This window comes from Caretta caretta, chromosome 13 (genome assembly GCF_965140235.1).
Source record: "Caretta caretta isolate rCarCar2 chromosome 13, rCarCar1.hap1, whole genome shotgun sequence".
In the NCBI taxonomy this organism is placed as follows: Eukaryota; Metazoa; Chordata; order Testudines; family Cheloniidae; genus Caretta; species Caretta caretta.
In genome coordinates, this window is record NC_134218.1 from 16341728 (window position 1) to 16367331 (window position 25604).

Consider the following 25604-nt stretch of genomic DNA (forward strand, 5'->3'; position numbering starts at 1 on the left):
TGTGCTGAGGTTGGGGGAGGGATCAGGGCTGTGCAACGCTGCTGTACGTCAGAGCAGCCCCCCAGGAAATCTCATTAAAAGCACCCCAGTATTTTTATTTGGACCCTGCATCAGTAGTCCGTATAGTATGAAAAGATTCAATTGGCTCCTATACATTTAAAAGCTGGGGGACTCAGAAGAACTTCAGAGATCGTGATTTTAGGCAGTTTCACTTTGCAACCAACAGGCACATAAGATGAAGTTGGACTGAACATCTCAAGGGAGGAGATCACAATAGGAAAATAAGAGTTAATAAAAGACAGCACAATTTAAATGTGAAAGCTTCTTTATAGAATCCATAATATTCTACATACAGAAAGTTACAGCATTACTAATTTGGAAGTAAAAATGTCAGATGAGATTTTGGGGTATCCATTCACTCCCCACAAGTGTTAAAGTCTTAGGAGATCATTGTGATTCCATATGGCACAGTTTAAAAGTTAGAAAACTTTAATTGAGCTAAAAAAGGAGTCTGCAAATATTCCTGTTACCTAGCTTCTGCCTGCACATAGTAATTTTCTCAGTAATAATTTTCTAGGAAACCGAACGTCTGCACCAATAAACTGTTGACATGCTAGAAACTTAAATGAGTCAGCCAAAAATACAAGTAGTGCATTTTGCTCTGTACAAAGGGGAAATGACACTAAGGGATCTTGTTAGCAGTATACATAAAGTCTGCAACCATGTCTCTGACCTCTAGACCTATATGGATATTATGAACGTTGACAACTAAACTGCTACTTTTCAGAATTTAACAAAGCTCCTCCAAAACAGGATTTTGATCAGTGTTCCAAATCTGTTTGCACAGGAAACGGATTACTGCACATAGCTAATGCTTCTTATATTAAATTGTAAATAAAGTGGCCTTAATTTGGAGTGGAATAAAGTTGAAATAAGAAAACTAGTTATTACATAGTTTATCACCAATGAAAAGGAAATCATTATGATGGGATGGTAATAAAATGTGAGAGCTGTTTCTGTGTAATGGGAGTTGGGACGAAAAGAGTATTTTACCTCTAAGGGAAGTTTGAGACATTTTACAAATGGCTTTTTTTTTTGGTAGATGGGGAAGGAATCGTAGGACAAATTATCAAGGCCTACAGTGCTTCCAACACTGGTTAAATACTGAGCAGGAGGACAATATGAAGCAAGGATACGTTATAATCTTCTGCAATTTTTTAAAAATTAAATCTTAGAACAGAGCAGTTAGTTTCAGGTCTAATTTCTGCACCAAATGGCTCTGCAAACATTTTGCTTAGTTCCACTGAAAAAAATCTCTCACTGCTGTTTGTTGAGAAGCATTAGCCCTCTGCCCTAAGGGATCTTGATAATTCTTTGCCTTGTTACTTTGGGGGGAGGTGGGGGGGATGGGAGGAGAGGAGAAGAGGGAGAGAGAGAGTGCATGTGGTTGGAAAGGGAAGGATGATTAAAACAGAATTACTGCACATCCCCTTTGAAGGTTACATTTCACTATTCCCATTACTAAAAAAAAAAGCAAAAAACTCGTATCAAGACCAGAGTTAGAACACAGCTCACTTGCACAACTGGTTTCCTGATGACCAGGAATTCTTTCCTGGTTATGCAAGTGTCCAACACTAGATCCCCATTAGTGGACACAACATGCCCACTTACCCTCCTCTGAAATGGCCTTACAGTCAGCAAAGGAACTAAAAACATCTCCTGGGCTAAAACCCACAATGTGAGTTTTAGCCCGCGAAAGCTTATGCCCAAATAAATTTGTTAGTCTCTAAGGTGCCACAAGGACTACTTGTTATTTTTTCCTGATACAGACTAACATGGCTACCCCTTTGAAAAAAATCTCAGTGTACAGTTCTATTCAATCTTCAATTACCTTTGAATCAAATCTGCTCCATTGGCAGACCCACTACTGTGATCACACTATGGCAGCTTCCATTAACAAGCAAACTATGGTAATTTCTCCTGAGCCCATGGCTACAGAACAAGTCCTGGACCTAGGGATGGATGTCCCCCACCACCTGCCAGGAAGCTAAACCATCCCTCCCGCTCGCTCATGTGGTGGATAAGAAGTGGTAAGAGCTATTAGTAAAGCCTGTGCCCCCACCTGCTTACCAGAAGGGCTGAGCCCCTTTTGCACCCCACAGGGACAAGTGGCCAATACGTACAGAGATAGCTGGTGGATTTCCAGATATTTCACTAATTATTTTCTGGTGATCATTCCCTGCGTCTAACTCCCCTCATTCTCTGTCCCAACCTATGGGGAAATTTAGGTATGTAGGGGGAAGGGGTGAATTGATGAGCATAGGAAATATGTAGATCAGACGGAGTGGCACAGGAGAGTTTGAAAGAGAGATGGAAACAACAAGAAGTTAGCTAACATCACCCTGATCAGTTTCTTTACACATTGCTCTTTTCTGTATATTTTGTCTGCCTTTAAATATAGACTGTTAGATCTTAGGGGCAATAAATTAATCTACAACTACTTTTAAGGCCCCTGGATAGTGCCAAAGTAACGTAAAGGGTCTTAATATAAATGGGAACCAGGGCCCCAGTCTCCAGCCATTACCAAAGAGGAACTACACATAAGCATCTAGCCTAGCAGGATTGAAGAGAGAAACCAAGTTAGTGTTCCTGTATGGAAAACTCCAGTTGCACTCAGCCCGTAGTATAGCTGAATTCAGAAGAAATTACAATCTGCTATTTGGAACTGGATAATTTCCACATATCCCTCAGTTAACCAAGATCCATTTTCAGATATTCAGCTTCTGAATCTTAGATATGCTTTGTTGGACAAAATTCTTTATATGCATCTTTCTGCCACCATTATGTTTTGGTTATTTATTTGTTTTTAAATACACGCAGCTAAAAAACACACATATACTTACTGATCCTTTTTCCATCACTCTGTTGAGCATGACAACACCACGGCTTTTCTGTTCCCAAACCATCTCCCAAAAGTGACCACAAGTATTTGGCAGAGGACCCTGCGAAGACAGAGAATCTTCTAGAGTAAGCGACATTTTCTGTGGAAATAGATTAGAGCACTGTACCCTAACTTTACAGCCTAATGCATGCAAGTAACTTCTCATTTTAAGAGTCTGAAATGCAATACAATAGCTTTAAGTTCCATTTTCCAACTATGAAGTCACTAGCTTGTGTGCACTATATCTGTTTCCCCACAGAAAATAGGAAGAGAGAAATGGTCTTATTTGCATGAAGGGAACTGGGAGTGGGAAAAAGAAAAAAAAACCAAAACCACAGAATTTGCTCAGGAAGGGCAAAAAAGGAATCTAATGGGGGAAATCTCACTCTGACCCAGTCAGCGGGATTTAAGAGTAAGTAGTTTGCAAAACTGGGGCCACCGTGATTGACAGTAAGTATATATTACAGGTAATAAAGACCTTGCTAGTAATAATGTGCCAAAGTTACTAACTGAGGCAGAGCAAACAATGGTCAGTCAAAAGAATGAGCCAACTATTGTGGACTGCTCAAACTATACAGAATTCATTAGTCTTCTTCAATAGCTCCTCTATCAATTGTTCTTTAAGGGGTAGTCCTCTTCATTAGATCCCAAAGCTATCTACTTTCAAAGCACCTTCGCTTGTGTGTCAAGATTTTCCTTTATCCCTAATCTCTCTGTTAGTTAATCTATGTAGCGGGGAGATATAATACCACCACACATCCTCTGAGGTTGTTGTTTTTTCATTTTTTTTTTTTTTTTGATAACCTAGACTAACAAAATTGTGCAGCTGTCATTTCTCACACCTCTCATGGCTCAAAGACAAAATAATGTGGCATCGTCCTTGAAAAGACTAACTGGATTCTCAGCGGCCTCATTTCAAATTGATTAAAGAAACACTGGGTTAGAACTGATATAAACTATCAGCTAAGTGTACCTGTTACTTCCTTGCCCTGAATAATAAAACAAGTAGATCTGTACCTACAATTGTTTTTCCTCATTTCCTAGGACATCACAGATCCTAATTAATTCATGTTTTTTTAAAAAAAAAGTCTACTTCTGTACTACAGATTGGTGTTGATTTTCTGAAAATGAGGAAGAGCTCTTGACTTCTGCTAAAAAAATATTAATCCCAGTTTACCTTCATCTAATAAGCGTAGGACGACGAAATTTGGTGGTTTTTTTTTTTTTTTAAAACACACACACAAATATTACAGATGACTGTTCCCAGGAAACTGAACCATAAATCTCATTGTCTAAACAACATTAAGGCAAACAAGAACTCTGGCACAGGCTCAGAGTTAACAACTAACAAGTCATGCTATTAAGGTATAATTCAGTCTGATTACATATAAAGATGTAGAAGTTTAGATTCATAGGAAATGTAACTCAATGGTGCTATTTTTTAATATTAAAAAAAAATCTTAGATCTGTTTTTCTACACTTTTCCTGACTATTTTAAAATGAAACTTACAAGAGAAAATAGCTCCCAACAGCCTGACCTGAAGGTTTAAACTAAAAGATGAGATTCCTCACTACTTCTAAATAGTACACTGGTGATATAGCCTACACTCAGTGGATAAAATACACACTTTTAAACCTCAGCTAGTGGAGAACTACATTGCTGTGTTGAGGCATCTATATTGAAGTCATAGGAAGGATCTTTCACTAGAGTTACATGTCCAGGAATGTGCTGCTGTTGGAGGACTGAGGATTTTAATAGTCCTTAAAAGTATAACTATAAGGGGGGAGTTACTGTACTCAAAGTCCTCTCGCTTAACATTGTTTTGATCTTATGTCCCTGCTCCATTACAGGACATGCTCGTTTAAAGTTGTACAATACTCCCCTATAACGCCTGATTTGTCCATGGCTGGCAGCCCTCTCCCCCCCAAGCACCTCCCGCCCACCAGCGGACCCTGCGGATCAGCACCTTCCCCCTGCTCCCCCCCCCCCCCCCCCGCAATTAGCTGTCTTGTGGCATTCAGGAGGCTCGGGGGGGGGGGGGGGGGGAGAGCGAGGATGCGGCGCACAGCCACCCAGGCCCCTCCCCTGCCTCCTGGATGCCGCAAACCAGCTGACTGCCGCAGGCAGGAGGAGCAGGGGGGGAAGGCGCTGATCCGTGGGGTCCGCTGGCAGGCAGGAGGCACTTGGGAGGGGGGGGGGGGGGGTATAGGGGAGCTGCCAGCCTATTTAATACCTGTATTAAATTGCTTGGTTAAAAAATTGTTTAAAAATGTATATACCACCTTGTCTGGTGTAGCGGGGTGGTCACTATATTTAGACTTTCAACATCAGCAAGGATTATGCAAGTAACATTCTATAGAATCGCATGGTCTTCAACAATATTTACCATACCAGCTGCTTCAACTAAACTGGGATTAATTTAGATTTAAAATTGATGGTGTTTTGAACAAACATGATGATTGCCTGTTCTCTTCATTCCTTTGGCCACTGTCGGAAGACCGGATACTGGCTAGATGGACCTTTGGTCTGATCCAGTATGGCCATTCTTATGATAGCCTCCCCCAAATGTAGCACTAATAAAGGATTTCACCACTAGCAGGAAGTCCCTCTCTACACTGTTCTTTAGCTTGTAATTTTCCAGTTTCATCAGTGAAACGTGCATTTAAAAAACAAATACAAAAGGACAGCCTGTATACGCAGGATGCGATTTCAAATATAAAATATTGCAAAACCAGAATATTAACTGGTACTACACTTAAGAATATAGGCATCTACAGTTAATATTCCTTGTAATATTGTTGTGTAAAGGAGCATGACCAGTTAACCAAAGGGATAGCAAACTGGCAAATATAGCCTAAATGTCAAACCCTTGATGAAAGTGTTAAGGAAGAGAATGGTCAGAGCACCTGACTTTTCATTTCCCAGTGAATCAGGCTGTCCCAAGTATTTGCATAAAAAACAAATTAGTTTGAGATGTAATAACAGAGATGGAGTCTTACGTTGCGAGGAATTTCTGAACTCTCAAATTAACTTTGCATTAATTTAGTTATGGTTTTAATTTGTGAGATTTTATATTTTGTGTGTGTGTGCCTATTGTTGGATTTATTAGAAACCTAGACATGTTACTGTATGGATTTTGGATTTGAGATACAAGTTTCCTTTTCTGCCAAACTCCAGTTACCCTATTGTTTTAGATGTCCCTTAAGAGATCTGCTGATAATCAGGATTTACCACTAGATGGGTTTAAAGTCCAACAGACTTAAGTTTGACATCTAAAGGATGCAGTCTCTCAAGTGGCGAGACAGATGCACTATTATCTAACACAAGAGCCTCCATTTAATCCAAAGGCCGATCTGGAAACTGTACTGAGGCCATGTCTTAGAAAACAGGTCAGGCCAAATCCTGGTCCCATTAAAAGTCAATAGTGAAATTCCAATACACTTCAGTGGAGCCAAAATTTGGTTCATGTTTAAAAAGGTGTTCCATCCACACTAGGAAAGTAGGGTGCAGTGTTGATAAAAAGTCACAGGCTAAAAATACAAGGAAGTCAGATTGAACTACTGGAGTCAGTGCTGATGTGCAGCTCAAGTGACAATACAATATTTGCAAAGTCATGTTTAACAAAAACTCTTGGAGCTGCTGGTTTGAGAGAGGGTATAAATTATTCTATCAACTATTCTGCAGTTGCTTTTTTTTTCTAGTAGTTACCTGGGTAAGGATGTAGCTCCTTTGGGCCTCTTCCATTTTTATCAAGCTGGCATTGATATAGTCATTGTCACCTCTGGTTAGCTTAATTCGACTGTGGTCAACTGTAGCACAGACAATCAGAAAACACAGGTTAATGCCTTCATGCATATGTTATGATCCACGACCAATTTCATCAAATGCTAGGACCAAAAATGTAACTTTCTAAAAGAACAAAAAAGCGAAATAGTAACAAAGAATTGTTTCTGAATGAAAAGTTCTTTGCACTTGCTGTACTGGGAACAGACAATAATTAGCACTATTTTATTGTGATAATGCAATTAGGGCCCAATTAAAAACAGTTGTGAAGTGTGGAGTATTTTGCACACACAATGATCACAATTGTATGTGCAAACCGGATAATTATGCACACAGATTTATATATCAAGCTACTGCTTGTACATGCAATCAGCATGTACAAACTAATTCTACAACTGTATGCATATTTTTGCAGGTCTTTGTGAAAATCAGTTCCTTAAAATCTGGATAATAGATAAATTTGAACAAAGTGGCCTGTATCAGCAGGATAACCATCAAATGGAAACCTTAACCTCTGCTGATAGGTCCTACATTCAACTGAAAATTTTCCTAATCTATCCACCCCACCTACTGAACAAAAAAATTACTTGACACTTATTTTACTGGACTTCTGTTAGTTCCAAAGCTTGCAGTATTTATGATTCCCCCAATGCATAAGAATTTCCACATTTTACAGGAAAACCAAACTTATTGAAAGGAATATCATCTAAAGGAAAACAAAATCAACAATGGTCAACAAGAAAAAAATAAGACTCCTGAAAGTGATCAGTAAGCAAAGCTATGTGCAACATTATAGTCCCTACTGAATTTCTTGAAAGGCTGAACTGAATTTTAGTCTCTAAAGTGACTGTACAAGTTTTCCAGTATCTGGAAATATTTGTTTAGATGCAATATGTACAGGAATCCTGTGAGTGCAGCATACACTGCAACTGTTCTTTATGTTTGTTCTAAGCAGTGCTAACTACTTATGCTAAACAACCTGTTCCACCTCGTATGTAGCTGTGACACAGAGTACATTTCCCAGACTGGAAGAAGAGCTCTGTGTAGCTCAAAAGCTCGTCTCTCTCAGCAACAGAAGCTGGTCCAATGAGATATTACCTCATCCACCTTGTCTCTCAAAACAGAGGACATAATACATACACACTTGGGATGAGGGGAAAAGTCTCAAAAGTGCATCACGATTAGGGTTTCTGGTTTATTATAATTTAATTTTTCAGGGTTTATTTTTAACTTTGAGTTTTGTAAGGGTCCAAGTTGGAGCTTTTAAGGGCTTTCTATGAATAATCTCTTTGCAATGTTCCCTAATGTATTTTAACAGAGTGCTCTTGCAAACAGCAATATGCTATAGTGTACAAGGGAACCTCTAACGAACACCAGCAGGAACAATTATTGTGCAAGAAATTCACAGAATCACAGAATATCAGGGTTGGAAGAGACCTCAGGAGATCTAGTCCAAACCCCTGCTCAAAGCAGGACCAATCTCCTTTTTTTTTTAGTGCGCTTTAGAACTCACATCCCTGTAATCCACATTACCAGTCTGTGCAAACAAGGTCCTGGATACAAGTAACCATTTCGGGTGTTTATCCAATAAACGCCGATTGCATTTTTTGTATTAGGGTGTTTTGTCAGTGTTTATCAGTTAAGACTGAAAATCAGAAGCCCTAATCATGACCCACTTTGTGCAGGGAGAAGAGACTTAGAGGACTGAATATAAAGTTTCATCAACAGATATATAGGAAAACAAGGAGACCAGAGTTTCTGAAGTGACTAAGTTAAAAGCTAGCTAGGCTGGTTTCTTTGCTTCCTTTTTTCCCTCTCAAACCAACATCCAATTAAATTGTTTTGGCAAAATTCCTCCTGTCTCTGTACAGCTACAAACATTCTATATTAACTGGTAGCATGCTATATTTATTTTTACATTAATGGAGAGGATAACTGTACATTTAATACTGATAACAGATTTGTGCTATCCTACCCATCCTCTTTCTCTGTCCCTGGGATTTAACCATGAGACAACTACTTTCCCACAAAGACTTCTGTCCATGAACATTGCAGCTACTGCACACCGCTACAGTGTAATCCCATGACATACCACACTATGGTGTATTGTGACAGATCTCATGTCATGAAGTATATTAATGACAAGATTTAAATCATGGATGTATAGCCATCCATTCAAAATATACAACCAAGTGCCTTCTGAGACACAAATTCTTAGAGGTTAACAGTCTGTTACAAATAATTGTGAAAAAAAGGATACTTACAGGGGCTGACATCTCTGTACCTGTTTCGGTTTTTGTTTCTGGGATGTTTGGCCACTTTACATGGAAAGTCACTGGCTTCATGCCTGATATCCTAGAACAAAAGAATTAAGATGTTTGAACTTGCCAGCAGTTTGCAAGAAAAGCTTACAGTTCAGTGTGTCTGTGCGGGAGGGGATGTTGATTTTATTTTGTAGTCACCTGCAAGTGTCTGCTTATCATGGCATTTTAATTTACTTGAGGGTTTTGGACAGCAACTATTTAGAACAAATGTTTGCAGTTTTAGATTAAATACTGAGGTAAGATTATTTCTTGTAGTACAAGACACTGACTCGTTGTTGGCTATGCTAATATGTGATCAGCTTTTCACAAAGGAAGTACTGCAACACATTGTGCTTTTAGATGAACATATTTTACCTGATGTAGAGAATTGTGCAGACATGTGACATTACATAAATATTTCCACAAAGTTATTCATCGCACGCAGCTACACATTAAAGAGTTCACTAAGAAAGATGGTTAGAAATGGCTATCATTTACTATTCTACACGTCACCATTTTATAAGTCTATATTAACAGCCCAAAACTAGTCATGTCTAGTTAAGTTAATTTGGATCCTTATCTCGAGTCATCAGCAAGCTGTTCTGGAGCTGCAAATGACAAAAGGGGTTCTTTGCACTCAGTGCATACTCTACATAAAAGCAAGGATGCCATTCCCCAAGATAATACTGACAGAATCATCCAGCTCTTCCTCCAGCCTTTTTTCAGATGTAGCTAACAGCTCAAGCCTCTGAGAGAAACTCAGAAGAAATAAAGCAGCACAATACTGCCCAACTTGAATATAAACCCTTATTTATAGAAATCAGGCAGACATACATATCATATGCTGCATAAGAGTACAACCTGAAAGAACGTTGTTACCAGGACCATCAGAGAAGAGATCATGTCATTCATTGTAGATTATTATTTTTATTGTTTTAAAACACACTGAGGCTGGAACAAAATCTGAATGAAAACTGCCAGAAATGCACTCGCTGCAGAGTTCAGATTTAGCTATTACAAGGCAATTTAAGGAGTCCCAAGACAGACATCTTGTGTCTGTGTGTAAAATGTACAGTTTAGCATGGCTCAAAGGCCATCCAAAAATACTAAAGATATTAGGGCAAATTCCTCCCTTTCCACTAGGGTTGAATTTGAGACACTCTGATTTATGTGGTTAATCAAATTAAACTAAATTTTACAGTAAGAAATTTACATTTTTAGGATCATATCCTCAGCTGGTTAAACTGGTGTAGCTCCCTGACATAGAGCAAACATCAATTTATGCCAGCTGAGGATACGGCCCTTTGAATTCGGTCCAAATCAGACTGGTACTCTTTATGATTTTGCAGAGCGGTAACCTTAGGCATACAGAGAAGTGCTAAATCATAGGAATGTTTTTGTCCAAAGTGACCTACCAACTGCAAGCATTCAATTCCTTCCTCTCCTTTCCTACTCCTCCCCGTAGATTTAGCAGCAATCTCCGAGTATGTTGTACAGACTATATTGTGTGATGAGTTATATTTTATAACTACTTGCCCCAAATTAGTACAGTGATCTGACACAGCTCCCTGCTGAATAGGGCTGGAGATCAGCTACTATCTTTTTATAACTTAACACATGGCTGCCTGTAATTCTGATGGAGAACGCAGGCTACCAGTATGATGAATATAGTCTCAACTTCAGCAGTACAACATCCCAGGAACATGAAGCCTTGGCAACTTACACACATCACAGACTGGTCATTTTTTATTTTAGCTTTTGCTACCATGCACAAATTGAAGTATCAAGACCAAAAAGGGAACGGCAAAAAGGGTTTTCTAAATCTACTCCCCACAGAGCCTACATAGTCTTTTTAAGCGTAAAGACGACGACTTGAGGTCCATGTGCAAAGAAATCAACATGTAATGTAAGCAAAAAATTCTATATGGTTTTATTAATTCAATCCAATATATAAAGCGGAGGCACTAACCTGCCTTGTGCCACTGAAAGCCAGTAATGGCTCCTAAGTATCTAAACTGCTAACATCAGCTTTTTTTTACATTTTATAGAAGAATTGCAATGATGCTTCAGTCACACAAAGGAACTTTAACTGATAGAAGATACTCTCCACCCTCCCCAAGAACTCGTTGCCACAAATACCATTGAAGCCAAGCGTTCAGTAAGGTTGAAAAGTATTAGACATTGATATAGACTAAGAATATTCATAGATATAGGAAAAAATCCTATACAAACGACAAAGCTGCTGCTGCTCACTGGGAGTGGAAGTTTTTTTTTTTTTTTTTTGTCAGCAGGAGACTCTCTCCTGCCGACAAACAACAGCTACACTGCGCGCCTTTTAGCAGCATAGCTGTTGCAGCACAGCTGTGTCTCTAAAAGGTGCATCATGTAGACAAAGGCTTAATAAAGGCAGTGATCTCTTTTCAATCTCCAAGGTAGGAAAATATGCTAAATTTGCATTGCCTTAAGAAACTGTATGAAAGCTAGGTCAAACAGATGAGTTTGCTATTTAGATCTGAAGGCAGGAAGTTAGTAGGTGCTCTTGTTTTGCCTGATTGGGTATGTCTATACCCCTGGCTGGCCCATGCCAGCTGACTCAGGTTCATGAAGCTCAGGTTTAAGGGCTGTTTAATTACAGTGTAGATATTTGGGCTCAGACTGCAGCCCAACTGTCTACACTGTAATTAAACGGCCCTTAAGCCTGAGCCAGCAGGGTGGGTCTAACTGCAGTGTAGACATACCTGTTGTGGTAAATCACTGTCATGGAGGGTAATACTTTCTCTCAGGTAGCTCAAGAAACCCCTGGAGAGCTTTCAAAGTCTGTCCTTACTTTGAACTGGCTTCTACGCTAAATGGGGAGTCAGTGCAGTGAATGGAGCACCGCAGTGAAGTGTCCATAGGGACCTCTGATGCTAATTGTTGTCCTGAAAAAAACCCCAATTAGTCCACGGGGCTTCATTCTAAATCTAGCGAACTGCATAAAATAGTCAATCTTGAAAGTCATGAATGCATGGATCTCAGGAGCCAGATATATTTCTGATGGTAGTGGGTGGTGGTTCTTTTTGTTTGTTTGTTTTTTTTGCAGTGGTAGCTCTTTGTGCAGCCAATGGTAATGAGAAGTCCCGCAGAACACGAAATGACTTAATCATAGCACAGATGCCCTCAGTGGAGGGGGTTATTAAAAGAAGTGTCCTCTTCTGGCACAAGTTATTACATAAAATTGTCCACTCTAGGGTTTCTTGCACGTTCCTCTGAAGCTTCTGGTATTGGCCACTGTCAGGGATCAGTTACCAGATCGGCAATTTCAAAATGTGTCAGTCCTATGGTAGTATAATCTATGTAGGAAGCCACAAGAAAAAAAAAAAGTACACTTTCAAAAATTCAAAACATGCAAGTGTCATGTCAGAGTGACTCAAAGTCAATGTCAGTATAATAAATGAAAGGCTGGTAGACGAATACAGGGATTGATAAGGATAATTAACACTTTCTTGAATTGCATTTATATGGTGCCTCTACAGCGACACTATCATTTTAAAAGGGAAGCATAACACAATTTAAAATGTCATGCATTATAAAACTTGAGGACTAGAACTGAAAGTCAGTTTTCCGAAGTTAAATCTTCTGGTTCTGAGTATGACTCATTTGATAGCACTCACCTCATGGGTTTAAGTCCTGTACCCACCACAGATATTTCAGGGCAGTAACTTGTAGCTTTGGAAGAGGAAGTCTGTTGAAATGCTGTACTTCAGATGAGACAAATCAATGTTTTTCTGCCCATTTCTGATCTAGATCTATCATAATAATACAGGTAAAAGTTAAAGACCTTTCTGTGCTTTTTCAAGAGGGGAGAGCAGCTCTCAGCTATGTTAGGGGCCAAATGGGCTTCAGGACTCGGTAAGTGGAAAAGTCATTTAGAGTCAACTTTCCCCTTCCTCAAGCTGAGCACATTTTGGTCAGATCAGGGTTTCTGGCCCCTAGTACCATTAGCAGCTTTACAAAATACCATAAAGCTATGTAGCCCCAAACATTGAATTAAGTCACTATGTATAACCAAGTTCAGCTTTTTCCATTTTAGTTTTAGGCCACCTGCTACACTAACTTTATAGTGCCCTTCATCAGAATATATCAAGAGTGCTTTACATGCATCCTTATTTTATAGGCAGGAAACCGAGCCACAGAAAAATTAAGTTCCACATTCACATAGGTATTTAGGGTCCTAACTTCCACCGATTTCAAGTTAGGAGCCTACATACCTTTGTGGATCTGTCAGCAATCATTCAGGTACATTGTATTCATAATCATATGGTGGACATCACTTCCTTGCAAGCATTTGTGTGTCAGTAGTTACAACTCATATTACCATGGCGGGGGGGGAGGGGGGAGAGCTTGGTCCAAAGCCCACTGACTTCAATGGTTTGCATCTGACCTTAAGTCTGTAGATAGCATGATTAATGGGTAAAATGAAAAATATATTTACCCATAAACTCTTTGGGAAAATAATTTCCGTGCAGCATAGGATAAGAGGTCCTCTGTTATATTGTCACTCACTGCCTGTCTATCTCTGGGAAACAGCAGTTGCCAAGACCCTATGAGCACAGCTACAGTGAGCCATAGTAGTCTGGTATACACTGAAATAATCACATATTTAACATTTAAAGCTTCCTTAATGCTTTTAGTAATCAGCACAACACTAATCTCAAAATGAACGAATTTTACTTAAAATAATCAATTTCCTAATCTCCATTTACTGATACAGGTGCCACAAAGAATGGCAGCACAATAAAATAAGTCACAATTAGAAGTTAGGGGAAAGCTGCTACTCTTTGGAATGCTCCTTTGCTAGGAGACGTCATACAATACATAGCTTTTCCCTCCTGAGATCACAAGAGGAACAAGTGTTGAGGGGTCCTGTAGAAACAAACAGCTGGATTAATTTAGGGGAAAATCCTTTTTAGGCTCAAAGGGAAAACGCAGGACGTCGCAGAACTGAGCGCCAGTGACCCTAGTCCTTCTCTAAAGGGAACACTTGTGAGCCAGAATATGAAGTGAATTATTGTGATAAAGCATTCAAGAACACACTGGATGAAACTGACATTCAACTGGTTGGGGCAACAAGAGTGGCTTTCCCTTTCTATGCAGACACCTGCCTGATAAACGTGTTAACCAGACTTCAGTAGCCCTGATATAAAATTCTTTAGGAATATAGCTTTGGACCACATATGCCAAGCGGTTCATTCATTCATAGATATTAAGGCCAGAAGGAACTATTATGATCATCTAATCTGACCTGTATAAACACAGCTTATAAAATTCCACCCAGATTCATGAAATAAAGTGACAAGCTGTAGAAGTTGTACAATTGAATAAAATGTTCACATCACTTTTGACGACACCGGTTATAGAGATTTGCTTGTTCATATATCTGGGAACTAGGTAAGCCAGTGGGCGTGTACGTACATTTCTCAAGAGTTCCGTGTAAGGGTGGCTGAGCAAGTGATTGCTCCATAAGGTTAAGAAATTGTAATCACAGACCTACAACATGGTTTTCCTAGAAAGCCCCTTGCTGATTCAGTACTATGTAGGCAATTTGAAACAGGCTGCAGTGATGCAGTATAAGCAGGACTTCCATGTCTACAGTCAGTTGGCTGCGGTTGCTGAAATGCACAGCCACCAGAATGCATGAGCTAGGCTGGAATGTGCCATTAAATTATGTCAGCATGAAGGAAAGGGCTTTAAAGAAACCTATACCCATTCTGATTACCCTAGCAATCAGACATCCCTAAGCTAGGGCTTTGTTGTGCTCCATGAACAAGGTGCAACTGGTCTAAAAAAAATTGTAGACCCACACTTTAGAGGATCATAATTTACAAAACCTGTATTGCCTGCTGTGATGGGGTGACTACCCCACACATGTGGTGAAAGGGTTCATGTGGGCCTGGCCTAACTAATGATGGAACCCATCTGGGAAGGGGCTGGGTGGTGCTATAAACAAAGGACACATGAAGCAGAAAGGGGCTGCAAGGAGAAACTTTGATGTTACACTCCTGATAGTAGGGAATGGAGAGATCTGTAAGGAACAAGAAGCTCTTACACAGAGTGAGGAGAAAAGCCCAGAGACAGGCTTCATCGAACAAAGTCCAGGGGGGTGGCAGCAAGAGGGTATAGTGTAGAGGATGAACCTGGGTTCCCCTACCTGCCACTGCTAAGGTGATGGGAAGCCCTTAAGATATGGGCTGCTAGAAACTTTGAGAGAAGGTTCCAAAACCCAAGGACGACAGATTAGATGGAAGGACCAGGGTTATTTATTTATGCTAGATTTTGTCAACCTGAATGGGGCGTGACTAAAACATGAGTCATGAGAAGAGGTGGACCACTGAGGGACCAGCATGACTGTTGGCAAGGGGTACTAGACAGGAGAGCTACTACACCACACCCATGCTTTAAGGATGCATTCTAGCAGTGAGTTCACTCTTCTACACCGCCTAGGACTGTGTAAATTAGGTAACTAGTTCATCTGAAGACATTCTGAATTCTGATCATTTGGGTGTGCACTTAGCAACACAAATTTACACTTTTGGGCCAAGATTTAGAAATTGCAATTTGGGAACCTCTAGGTAGTAAGGGCAAAAAGGGGGAAAACAGGACTAACTAGTTTCTACTGAAAGACGCTAGCTGTATAGGAGTCCAATATATGATTGGAAGTAAAAAAAACAACAACCCTAAATGCACAACTTTAAAATGAGGGTAGAATTAAAGTTATATGAGCTACCCTAAATCTGGCATTTCCTAACCTTCAAGTGTTTGACTTTGCCACCTAAACAAGATTTTATTTAATCTTAAAAGAGCAAGTTAAGGAGAGACTTGATCACAATCCAAGTATCTACACAGGGAACAGATATTTCATAATGGGCTCTTCAATCTAGTGGAAGAAAATCTAACAAGACCCAATGCCTACAAGTGGAAAATAGACAAATTCAGACTGGAAATAAGGAATAGTTTTTAACAGTGAGGGTAATTAACCATTGGAACAATTTACCAAAGATTTTGGCAGATTCTCCATTATCGGCAATTTGAAAATCAAAAGGGGAGGTTTTTCTAAAAGACTTACTCTAGTTCGAATAGGAATTTTGGGGAAGTTCTGTAGCCTGTGTTACACAGGCAGTCAGACTAGATAATCACAGTGGTCCCTTCTGGCTTTGGAAACTATGAACACTTAAATGTTTTTTGTAAATATATTAAGAGAGATAGCTCAGTGGTTTGAGCATTGCCCTGCTAAGCCCAGGGTTGTGAGTTCAATCCTTGTAGGGGGCCATTTAGGGATCTGGGGCAAAAACTGGGGATTGGTCCTGCTTTGAGTAGGGGGTTGAACTAGATGACCTCCTGAGGTCCCTTCCAACCCTGATATTCTATGATCTGAAAAGAAAGAAAAAGTTGGAGAACTGAAGTCAGTGGAGCTATGTGGACTTTACACCAGCTGAGGATCTGACAATTTGTCAGTCCCTACATATTACCACCTTTCATATTTCTGACTTTTCAACCTTTTTTTTTTAAAAAAAAATCAATTACGGTTTTGATCACTTGTAGTGAAGGCTCTTTTTTTTGTTTTTAAAAAAAGACAATGTCAATGAAGCTCTAATAGACTAAAAGTTATATGGATGTCTTCAAAATTTAAATAAATTAGAAGGTTAAAACATGAAAAATAAGACTAAGAAGATAAGACGTTCACAATAGGTGGCAGGAATACATTGTTCAGCTAATTCAAAAGGCTCATAATGTGACAGCTGAACAGGAAACAAAACTAAAACAGGAGCATCTTTTTTTTTTTTTTTTTAATAAATATTGCTTCTCCCCTCTTCCTCACTTGCACAACTCTGTTTCCTATTCAGCAAATCTCTTCACTGCTCCTGAAGTGAGCATGAGGGAAAAATATTGGAGGTGGAGACTGAAAAACAAAATGGCTCTTTGACAAGTATTTGTGCAGAGGAAAAGCTTTTACTATTTACAATATCAAGCAAGAATCAGTGCCAGGAAACAAACCACAGTCTTACTACAGCGTCGAGATATAAGTCAGTTAATTCACCACCTATGCAGTTTAGAGAAGGGAAATGAATAGTGAAGATCAGATACAGATCTTAAGTTCCCCAAAGACTGGAGGTTTTCAGATCCAGTATTTTGGCTCAGGCTCACCTCTAGTATATTGGGTACATTTGAAAATCCAGATGTCTATTTAGCTCCTGAGGTAGTTTCTGCATTAGTCTGTACAGCAAATTCAGATCCAGATTTAGAAAAAATTTAGTTTTTACAATTTTTGCACAGTGATGTTTGGATTCCATTAACAACCGTTTTTATATGAACTAAAAATTTTGTTCTCCCTGACCCTCAGGACATTTCAACCTTTTATAGGATGACATTTCAAGAGAGTTGCTACATAACATTTTAACTCCTGGACTGACAAGTGACAGTGTCAACTTCTTACGGACAGCCTTCGTTGGTACTTATACAAGGACATGACCAAAACCAAATGTTCTCGGATAACATATGTAGCCTTTTTGCAAATCTAAATATTTCTGTGAAAAGTGCTTGAGAGAAGAAAAAAAAAAGCACCTGACAAGAGGCTTCTCCCAGATCCTTTAAGACAATGAAACCAGATGGTTCTGGCTGCACACTCAGAGTACAATCATCAAAATGGTAATCTTTCCAGAGCTAGGACTCTCATTGTGTATAAGCTATAACAGAACAGTAGATGGCACTGGAATGAATACAGAGATGCAATTCAGTGGAGAGGTTCTGAGGACATAACTGATGGAAGAGGAACTGTGGAGTGACTTCATCTTTTGTGTTCACCCAAGGTCATTATCTTATTACACACACACACAATTACTTTACACTGAAGTACGTTTTATACACGTGAAATTAACCTTAAAGGGAAAGTAGGAATTAGAGTGCCAGACTCCACTGTACCTTTAATATTTTATAGGTTTAAAATGGTGTAGCACTGGGGTTCTCAACCTTTTTCTTTCTGAGGGCCCCCCCGCAACATCCTATAAAAGTTCCACAGGCCCACTGTGCCACAACAACTATTTTTCTGCATATAAAAGCCAGGGCCTGCGTCAGGGGGTGGCAAGCAGGGTAGCTGCCCAGTGCCCCACACCACAAGGGGCACCACAATGCTAAGTTGCTCAGACTTCACCTTCAGCCCAGAATGGTGGAGCTCGGGGCCCCGTGTTGCAGTCCCACGTGGTGGGGCTTCGTCTTTCTGCCCTGGATCCTAGCGCATCTAATGCCAGCCATGCTTGGGGGACCCCATGAATTCTACTCACAGCCCCACAGGGGAAGGCCCTGGACTGACAGCCCTGGTTGAAAACTGCTGGTATAGAACACATTTATGTATATATAAAATTGGGGCTAATAGTTTGGGACAAGCCAGACTTTAAATTCTCAGATTTCCCAAAGCCCTTCCCCCCCCCGGCCCATGCTATAAAAACCTCTAGCTCATGGCTCTGGCCTCCAGGTTTCAGGCCCACCAGGGGAGGAGCGGGGGAAAGAAGAGGAGCCACCAGGGCTCAGAAATATTTACCAGAGCTCTGCTCTGGCCACATTTAAGCCCTGGGACAAACAGATTTTAGTTTTTAAATCAAATAGTTAATTATCCTTTCCAAAAATCAAATCGATTAGCTAAGAAATATGAGAGCAAGTGACCATTTAAAAAACGTGACAAAGCAGGACTGCTCCCCCTCACTGGCTCTGCAGGAACTCAATATTTGTGAAAATTGAGCGGATGATATTTTTGATAATCAGAAACCTAGAAAAAGTATGTGCATTTTTTAAAGTTAGCAGGGTGGTGGTATTTTATTTGCATTTTGAAACAAATGTTCTGCACAATTGCATCCAACACTGAAGAGAATGAGCCTGGTGTTGAATAAAGCACACTGGAATCTTAATTCTCACTCTGCAAAAATTGACACAACTAACACACTCATACTCAGTTTCTCAGCAAAGATGAAGAGTGGCACAGTGAGGTTCCAAATACACTTACCAGAACACTATCAACCTAGCAAAACTAAACTACATGGTTCACTTGTTTTGTCAAAGATACGTCTTGGGACGTAGTATTTTGTTCGCTAATTCAAAAATCTAATACACAATAGAGCTCTAGTGATTTTTCTATTATACATTTTCAAAACTTGGACTTCAAATGCTTTAAGTTCTCCTACATGGGTCTAAACTTTCTAGAACTGAACTGCACCCTTACAGTATTGATAGACAGACATCTGAATTTTGAGTATTAGAAGTATATTGTATTTAAAAATCCTGAAAAATTTCATCCTTGCATTATAAAGCTATATAGTGAACTACATAGAATATGGGCTCTTTAAAGGTTAGAGATATGATAATCTTGTTCAAATAGTTTCAAGCATTGTTCTCGAGCAAGGGCAGGAGATTGCAAAGTTGAAAAAATGCTTGATTTGGTTGTGTGCATAGGATTTGCCACTAATCTGTTCACATTAAACAATGTTAGCAAGAATCGCCAACTATTTAAAAATTCTCTTTAAATCTAAAAATCTCACTTACCAACATCTTCCTTTTATACACAAAAAAAATAATAAAAAGAACCCTCTAACTGTATATTCAAATGCACCAGAGTTTGCAGCAGCCAGGGACCAGTTTTTAGCAACAGAAATAACAGAATAAACATAGCACCAACACACTGAAGTGTGGGCTTAATCCAAAATCCACTGAAGTTAATGGAAAGAGATCCTTTGAGGAAAAACAAACTATTGATAACGCAATGCCAACGAACTAGGTTACATGTATATTGTCTTAAGAAATGAGAATTGCAGCTGTCAAACTTTATACAAAGAGAACGGTTTCAAAAGCAACTGAATTACAGAAAAGAAGTTAGTATACTCTTTAATAGACAAGTTCTTTCTGAAATCTATAGAAGGTGCCACAAATTGTCACATCTGCTGCCTTGTTCTGAATTAAAGGAGGGATCTAATTTTTTCAATATGTTGGGGCTATCTGTTCTACTCTGAAACAGCACTAAAAAAAAGTAGATAACCTTTTAAAAACCTAGAAACTAAGATTTTTTACCTGCCTTAAGATTTCATATGAACTGACACTGCTTTTATCAAATCTATTCTCTTGTGCATACTCAACCAACCATTTACTTCTTTCAGAAGAGAGGGTTATCGGTATTGCCTATAACTTAAACAGAAAATAAGTTCACAAGAATGAAAAAATTCACTTCATGTATCTGTGGTCAATATAGCCATTGTTTCAGTTCCTATGTTCTTTACAGCTTAAGAACAAAAGGTTTTCCTATAATAAGGCACATGAGTAGCCTCAAAACTGATCTTTCATCACACTGAAGTAAACCTGAAACTATAACAGTGTAAGTAAACTACTTTCAATTTTTGGTGCAAAGAATATTTCAAGGTATTTCAAGTGTTTAGACTGAGTTTGATTCATTAAAACAAGGACCACCACACAATAAGCATTGAGCTGTTTTGAAATTCTATTCTATCTGGGTTCTTACACTGAACTCAGTCGCTGAGTGTCTTCCAGAACTGCATTAAGCAACATGACTAAAATCTCTGCTATTTATCTCATGCTCTCCCTGGGGGAGAAGTGTGTGGACTGTTTTGTTTTGCAACATTGTAAAAATTTTCTTTTGCTTACACGTTGCCACATGTTTGTTAGAGAAGGCAAGGCCAAAGAAATTCAGCTTGTACTCAGAGTGGAAGGTGGTGAGCTTTGATGGTCCCCAAAAATCTGGCCACTTATTTTGGTACCTAAGAGGATGCTGACCTATTCTGAAAATCTGGACTGGACTGTGGGTGCCGAGTCCTTTTGAAAATTCTGGCCTAGATAAACAAAACAAAACAAAAAAGCATGGAGTATGCTCATTCCATGTGAACATGAACTAGCTGTACTTTAAGTTAACATTACAGGAATTACTCTGTACCATTTCTGTTTGGATTCTAATCTCATACTATTAGAAGACTTGATCACAAAGAAATTTAAGAAACCCCCTGAAGGGATTGTGCGAAGATGAAAAATAAAGAAATCACTTATGTTCTGTTGAAGTCACAAGTTTCACCTTGGGCATAAATCAATATGCAGAAAATGAATCAGCCTAGTCTGATTTCTTGTAATTGATTTCAGTATATTGAAACCACTACATACAAGGCTTTGAACCACAAAAGGGTTCCTGTAAATGAACACAAGCACAGTAATTAAATCCTGTTTCACGAGCAGTCTTCCCCTTTCACATGCAACTTACCCAAGTTTTAGGTGTACACAGTACTTTAAAGATACAAAAACAGTAAAGATCTAACACAAGCATTAGGTTGCATGCAAGATAAAAGGTATGTGTAATGCTGTTTAAAAAAAACAAAAAACAAAAAAAGAGCACACTGCAGTGAGTTTCAGAGCCTGGGGTCAACTGACTCAGGATCCCAGTACAGGGCTAAAAATAGAAGCGTAGACATGACTATTTGGGCTCTGAAACCCGGTGAGGGGAGGTGGGTCTCAGAGCCTGAGCTCCAGTCCAAATGGGAATGTCTACACTGCTATTTTTAGCTTGACAGCACAAGACCAAACCAGTTGACCCGTGCTCTGAGACTGGCTTCCACAGGTTTTTCTTTTTTTAGGAGGGGGTTTGCAGGTGGGGTAAGGAGCAGTGTAGACAAACTCACAGCTGAATGTGTTATTTGTAAAGCTGGTTTTGAGACTTTTCGATGTTATCTCATAAAGGAGTGTAGAACTGCGACATTAGCATACAAACTCTATTCTCGGGTTGCAGCACTTGGGATATTTTATTTCATTAAGAGAATAATTAGCACATCCCCAGTTTCCTATAAAGGCTCCTTATTATTGGCATGCAGCATTTAAAACAGTCACCAGCTCCTGCTCACATAGTAATACCTTGGAGACCTGCTGCAAGTTTCCTTCACCTTACTCCTTCCTGTGAATCAGTGACTCAGACTTCAGTGGTTCAGGAGCCAAATTAGCCTGATGAAACCTCCAGGAATACGTACAACCAGAATTGGCAACTCTCTATATTTTATTCTCATAGCGAAATGACGGACCAAGCATCCTGACTGGTTGTTAATTAAATCACACATAGTGTTTTAATATCATGAGCTGCAAAGAGACACATTAAAAAGCCACTTGTGGGTCGCAAGCCTCAGTCTAAGGCCTGGTCTACACTGGGGGGAGGAGGGGGAAATCGATCTAAGATACGCAACTTCAGCTATGAGAATAGCGTAGCTGAAGTCAACGCATCTTAGATCGACTTAGAATCACTTACTTCACGTCCTCGCGCCGCGGGATTGACGGCCGCCGCTCCCCCATCGACTCAGCTTCCGCCTTTCGCCCTGGTGGAGTTCCGGAGTCGACAGCAGAGCGATCGATTTATCGCGTCTACACTAGACGCGGTAAATCGATCCCCGATAGATCGATCACTACCCACTGGACGTGGCCTTAGTGTAGACCAGTGTAGACGTGGCCTGAGCGTCATTGCTTTAAATCCTTTGCTCTACATTGGTTTGCCAAGGTTTCCATCCTGGCAAATTGGCTCCTCCACCTTGAAAAATCCTGCAGATGGCGGCCAAGCTAGTTGCCCTTTATTGTTTTTGAATCACATCTTCCCAAATGACACAGCAATTGCCTTAAATTGCAATTGCAGCCCTGTGATTACCTGCATATTACAAAGTTAAACCATAGAAACCCAGGTTTTTGCATTATTGTTTTGGAATTTAAAATAGCCCTGGCATATCTATGACAGTAAGACAAATGTGTCTTGTTCCCTCTGTTGATATTTTGGCTCCAAACAGATTCCTGGGAGCTGGCTTCCACACCATCTCAGCACTCAGCCTCTTCAACTGAGGAACCTCTCTGAAGTAACGTTGTGGACTTCTTCATCTGTAAGTAAAGCAGGAATACTGAAGACTCTTGACTCTGTTTTTGATCTAAACACTTCCAGAAACTTCCCAGCTGAACAACATGCCTTTATGTGAGTATGCAGCCACTCTCCCAATTTTAAAGTCTGTGATGCATGAATATTTAGATTGACTGACTCGCCAATATTTGAAAGAGTAACAATAACTCCAGCTCCCAATCAATTACAAATGCTGATATCCTCAAATTAAGTGATAAAGTGAAACCTAGTAAGAGGCTTCAAGGCAACCAGATCCAGAGAATTAGCTTTGTGGTCTCATCTTTTGCCCTCAAATACACTGAGTTTAAGAGTGCACTATGTTGCACTTAATGAAACAGACAGTCCTCGTATTTTACGGTTTCTCAAGCCTTAGTATAAAGATTGCATTTCACACTAGAATATCTGCTTGAAGTTCGGAAAATGGCAAACGAAACTGATCTGTGGTATGTGTGTCCTTTCACCTTTTCCTGGAAAGTATGCTTGTCTTTTAATCAAGTAGCACAGCAGTTTAACTACATAACAGCCAAACATTGCAACCATTTTCTCAAGACAAATGTTTCAAGAAAATTTCTAAAACGTGTTTTAAGTCATTTAAAAAACAAAAACCCAAAAAACCTACCCCCAGCAACTTCAGCATACACTTCAAAGGAAACATTTCCAGCCCTGACTTTCAGACATCCTTTTCGTTTTCAGTTCCTTATGTCCATATTACTTATCAGTTAGTTTGCCAATCTGATTCAATTTACTTTGCACCTAATAGTACTTCCTGGAATCAACAGTTTATAGCTATTGCAATGAGTAACAGAAGTTATACTACTTCACTCCACAGAAAGGCAGTCAAAGCCCTGCATGCTGAAACCTTTCTATAACGGACTGAATTGTGTTCGTTTTTAATACGCTTCATTGTAGTTTGCATGCCAAGAGGACACAGGCAGTACATGTGTGTGCACATGAGCTTGTACTTTTATTCAGGCCTTTATAGAATTTTATTGTAAATAAATGTAAGCATATAACTCATATCCCAAAAATTAAATGGTCTAGTAAGTTTTAAGAGGCAAAAAAACATTAAGTATCTCTGTGCTGGACTTATAAATAAATACATGACACTTGAAGTATAAACACACTGCTATATTATATGGCTGTTCCTCAGACATCTGAATGTCAACTTTTGGAATACGCTGTCACTAGGACCAAATCTGATTAGAATGTTGATGGTTCAGCAATCTGAGTTCCTCGCTATGAAATTGGAATGCGGGTAGGGAGGTAGGGTGCCTTTCTGGCAAGTCAAAATAACTCTTATGAAGCAACAGTGACCTTTCTAATTAATTTTGCCAATTCACAAAAGGCTTTACCATGATATCATGAGGCTCCTGAAAGCATTAGTTCACCAAATCACCTGTGACTACAGCCAACTGACGCTCCTGAGTTTTTGTTGGCACCATTTGTGCTCTTCAGTTAGATAGACTTTCATCTGTTATTGTCATTAATTCTGTGATTGAGTTTGTGACATGGGAGAGAGAGAGAGATCTTGATCACCATTACTTTAGAGATCTAGCTACTGTGGGAATGCTCCCTTTTGGTTGACAGCCGCGCAAGAATAATTGTACCCTTCTTTGGTCAGTAGAAGGAGAGGCATTTCTTGGAGTTCTTTTTGGCTCTTGTAGGATGCGTCTTCCTAGGTCTCTTGGGAAAAATAAGAGCTTTAGATTTTATTTTCTTTCTTCCCCTGACCATTAAGGTTATAGAACAGCACTGTCCTTTGCAGTGGCTGTCAGAGTAGAAAATGAAAAGGATGTCTGGAAGTCAGGGCTGGAAATGTTTCCCTTGAAGTGCCTGGGGGATGGGGTGGGGAGGGGTCAGGGAGAGCCTAAGAGTTGCACTTCTTTAAGATTTTAGGTGCTCCTATATCAGAATCCAAACAAGCAGAAACAAAAGGATTACTACTTGTGGGAATCAGAACTGTTTTGTCCTTTGAATATCTTGTTTTCTGGGGCAGGACTAGAAGTCTATTCCTACCATTATGGAGGGGTGCGGTCTAGTATGTTGAGCACATGATTAATCTGTAACTACTGACCTCTGTACCCGATGCCAATTCCCTTTTTGGAAGTTGGTTAAATCGCATCTGCCATTCTATAAGAGAGATAATACATACTTTGCAGCCTATTATGAAGATTGGAGTGAAGTTTAAAGTAAAACTTCAACTAGATCAGTACTTGTGGCACCTTAGAGACTAACCAATTTATTTGAGCATAAGCTTTTGTGAGCTACAGCTCACTTCATTGGATGCATACTGTGGAAAGCGTATAAGATCTTTTTATACACATAAAGCATGAAAAAATACCTCCTCCCACCGCACTCTCCTGCTGGTAATAGCTTATCTAAAGTGATCACTCTCCTTACAATGTGTATGATGATCAAGGTAGGCCATTTACTGGATTTTATGATGTGGTTGTCAACCTATTTACCATTGTCGGCCACGTATGCAGCTCTTTAAATGTTACTTGGGATGCATCCACTCAATATGTGTATACACACACACACACACACATATATATACACACACACACACACTACCTGTATGGCCCTGAGGATGTCACATGGACCGCAGCTGTGTGCTGACTGTACTGCAAGCAG

At 39.6% G+C, this 25604-nt stretch overlaps 1 protein-coding gene across 3 annotated transcripts in view; it reads right to left on the minus strand.

Moving 5' to 3' along the window:
* The window catches only part of PTPN1 (protein tyrosine phosphatase non-receptor type 1), a 62507-nt gene that overhangs the window by 11754 nt on the left and 25149 nt on the right, over positions 1-25604 (minus strand). For 2 of the 3 annotated variants that reach the window (XM_048820652.2, XM_075118770.1), the window contains exons 2-4: positions 8990-9080; positions 6651-6751; positions 2904-3002 (exon numbers count right to left, since the gene is read on the minus strand). In XM_048820652.2, coding sequence (XP_048676609.2) covers positions 2904-3002; positions 6651-6751; positions 8990-9080 — 291 coding nt within the window. Of the gene's footprint in view, positions 1-2903; positions 3003-6650; positions 6752-8989; positions 9081-12681; positions 12764-25604 lie in introns of those variants that run through there. The other variant, XM_048820655.2, reaches the window with a different exon arrangement.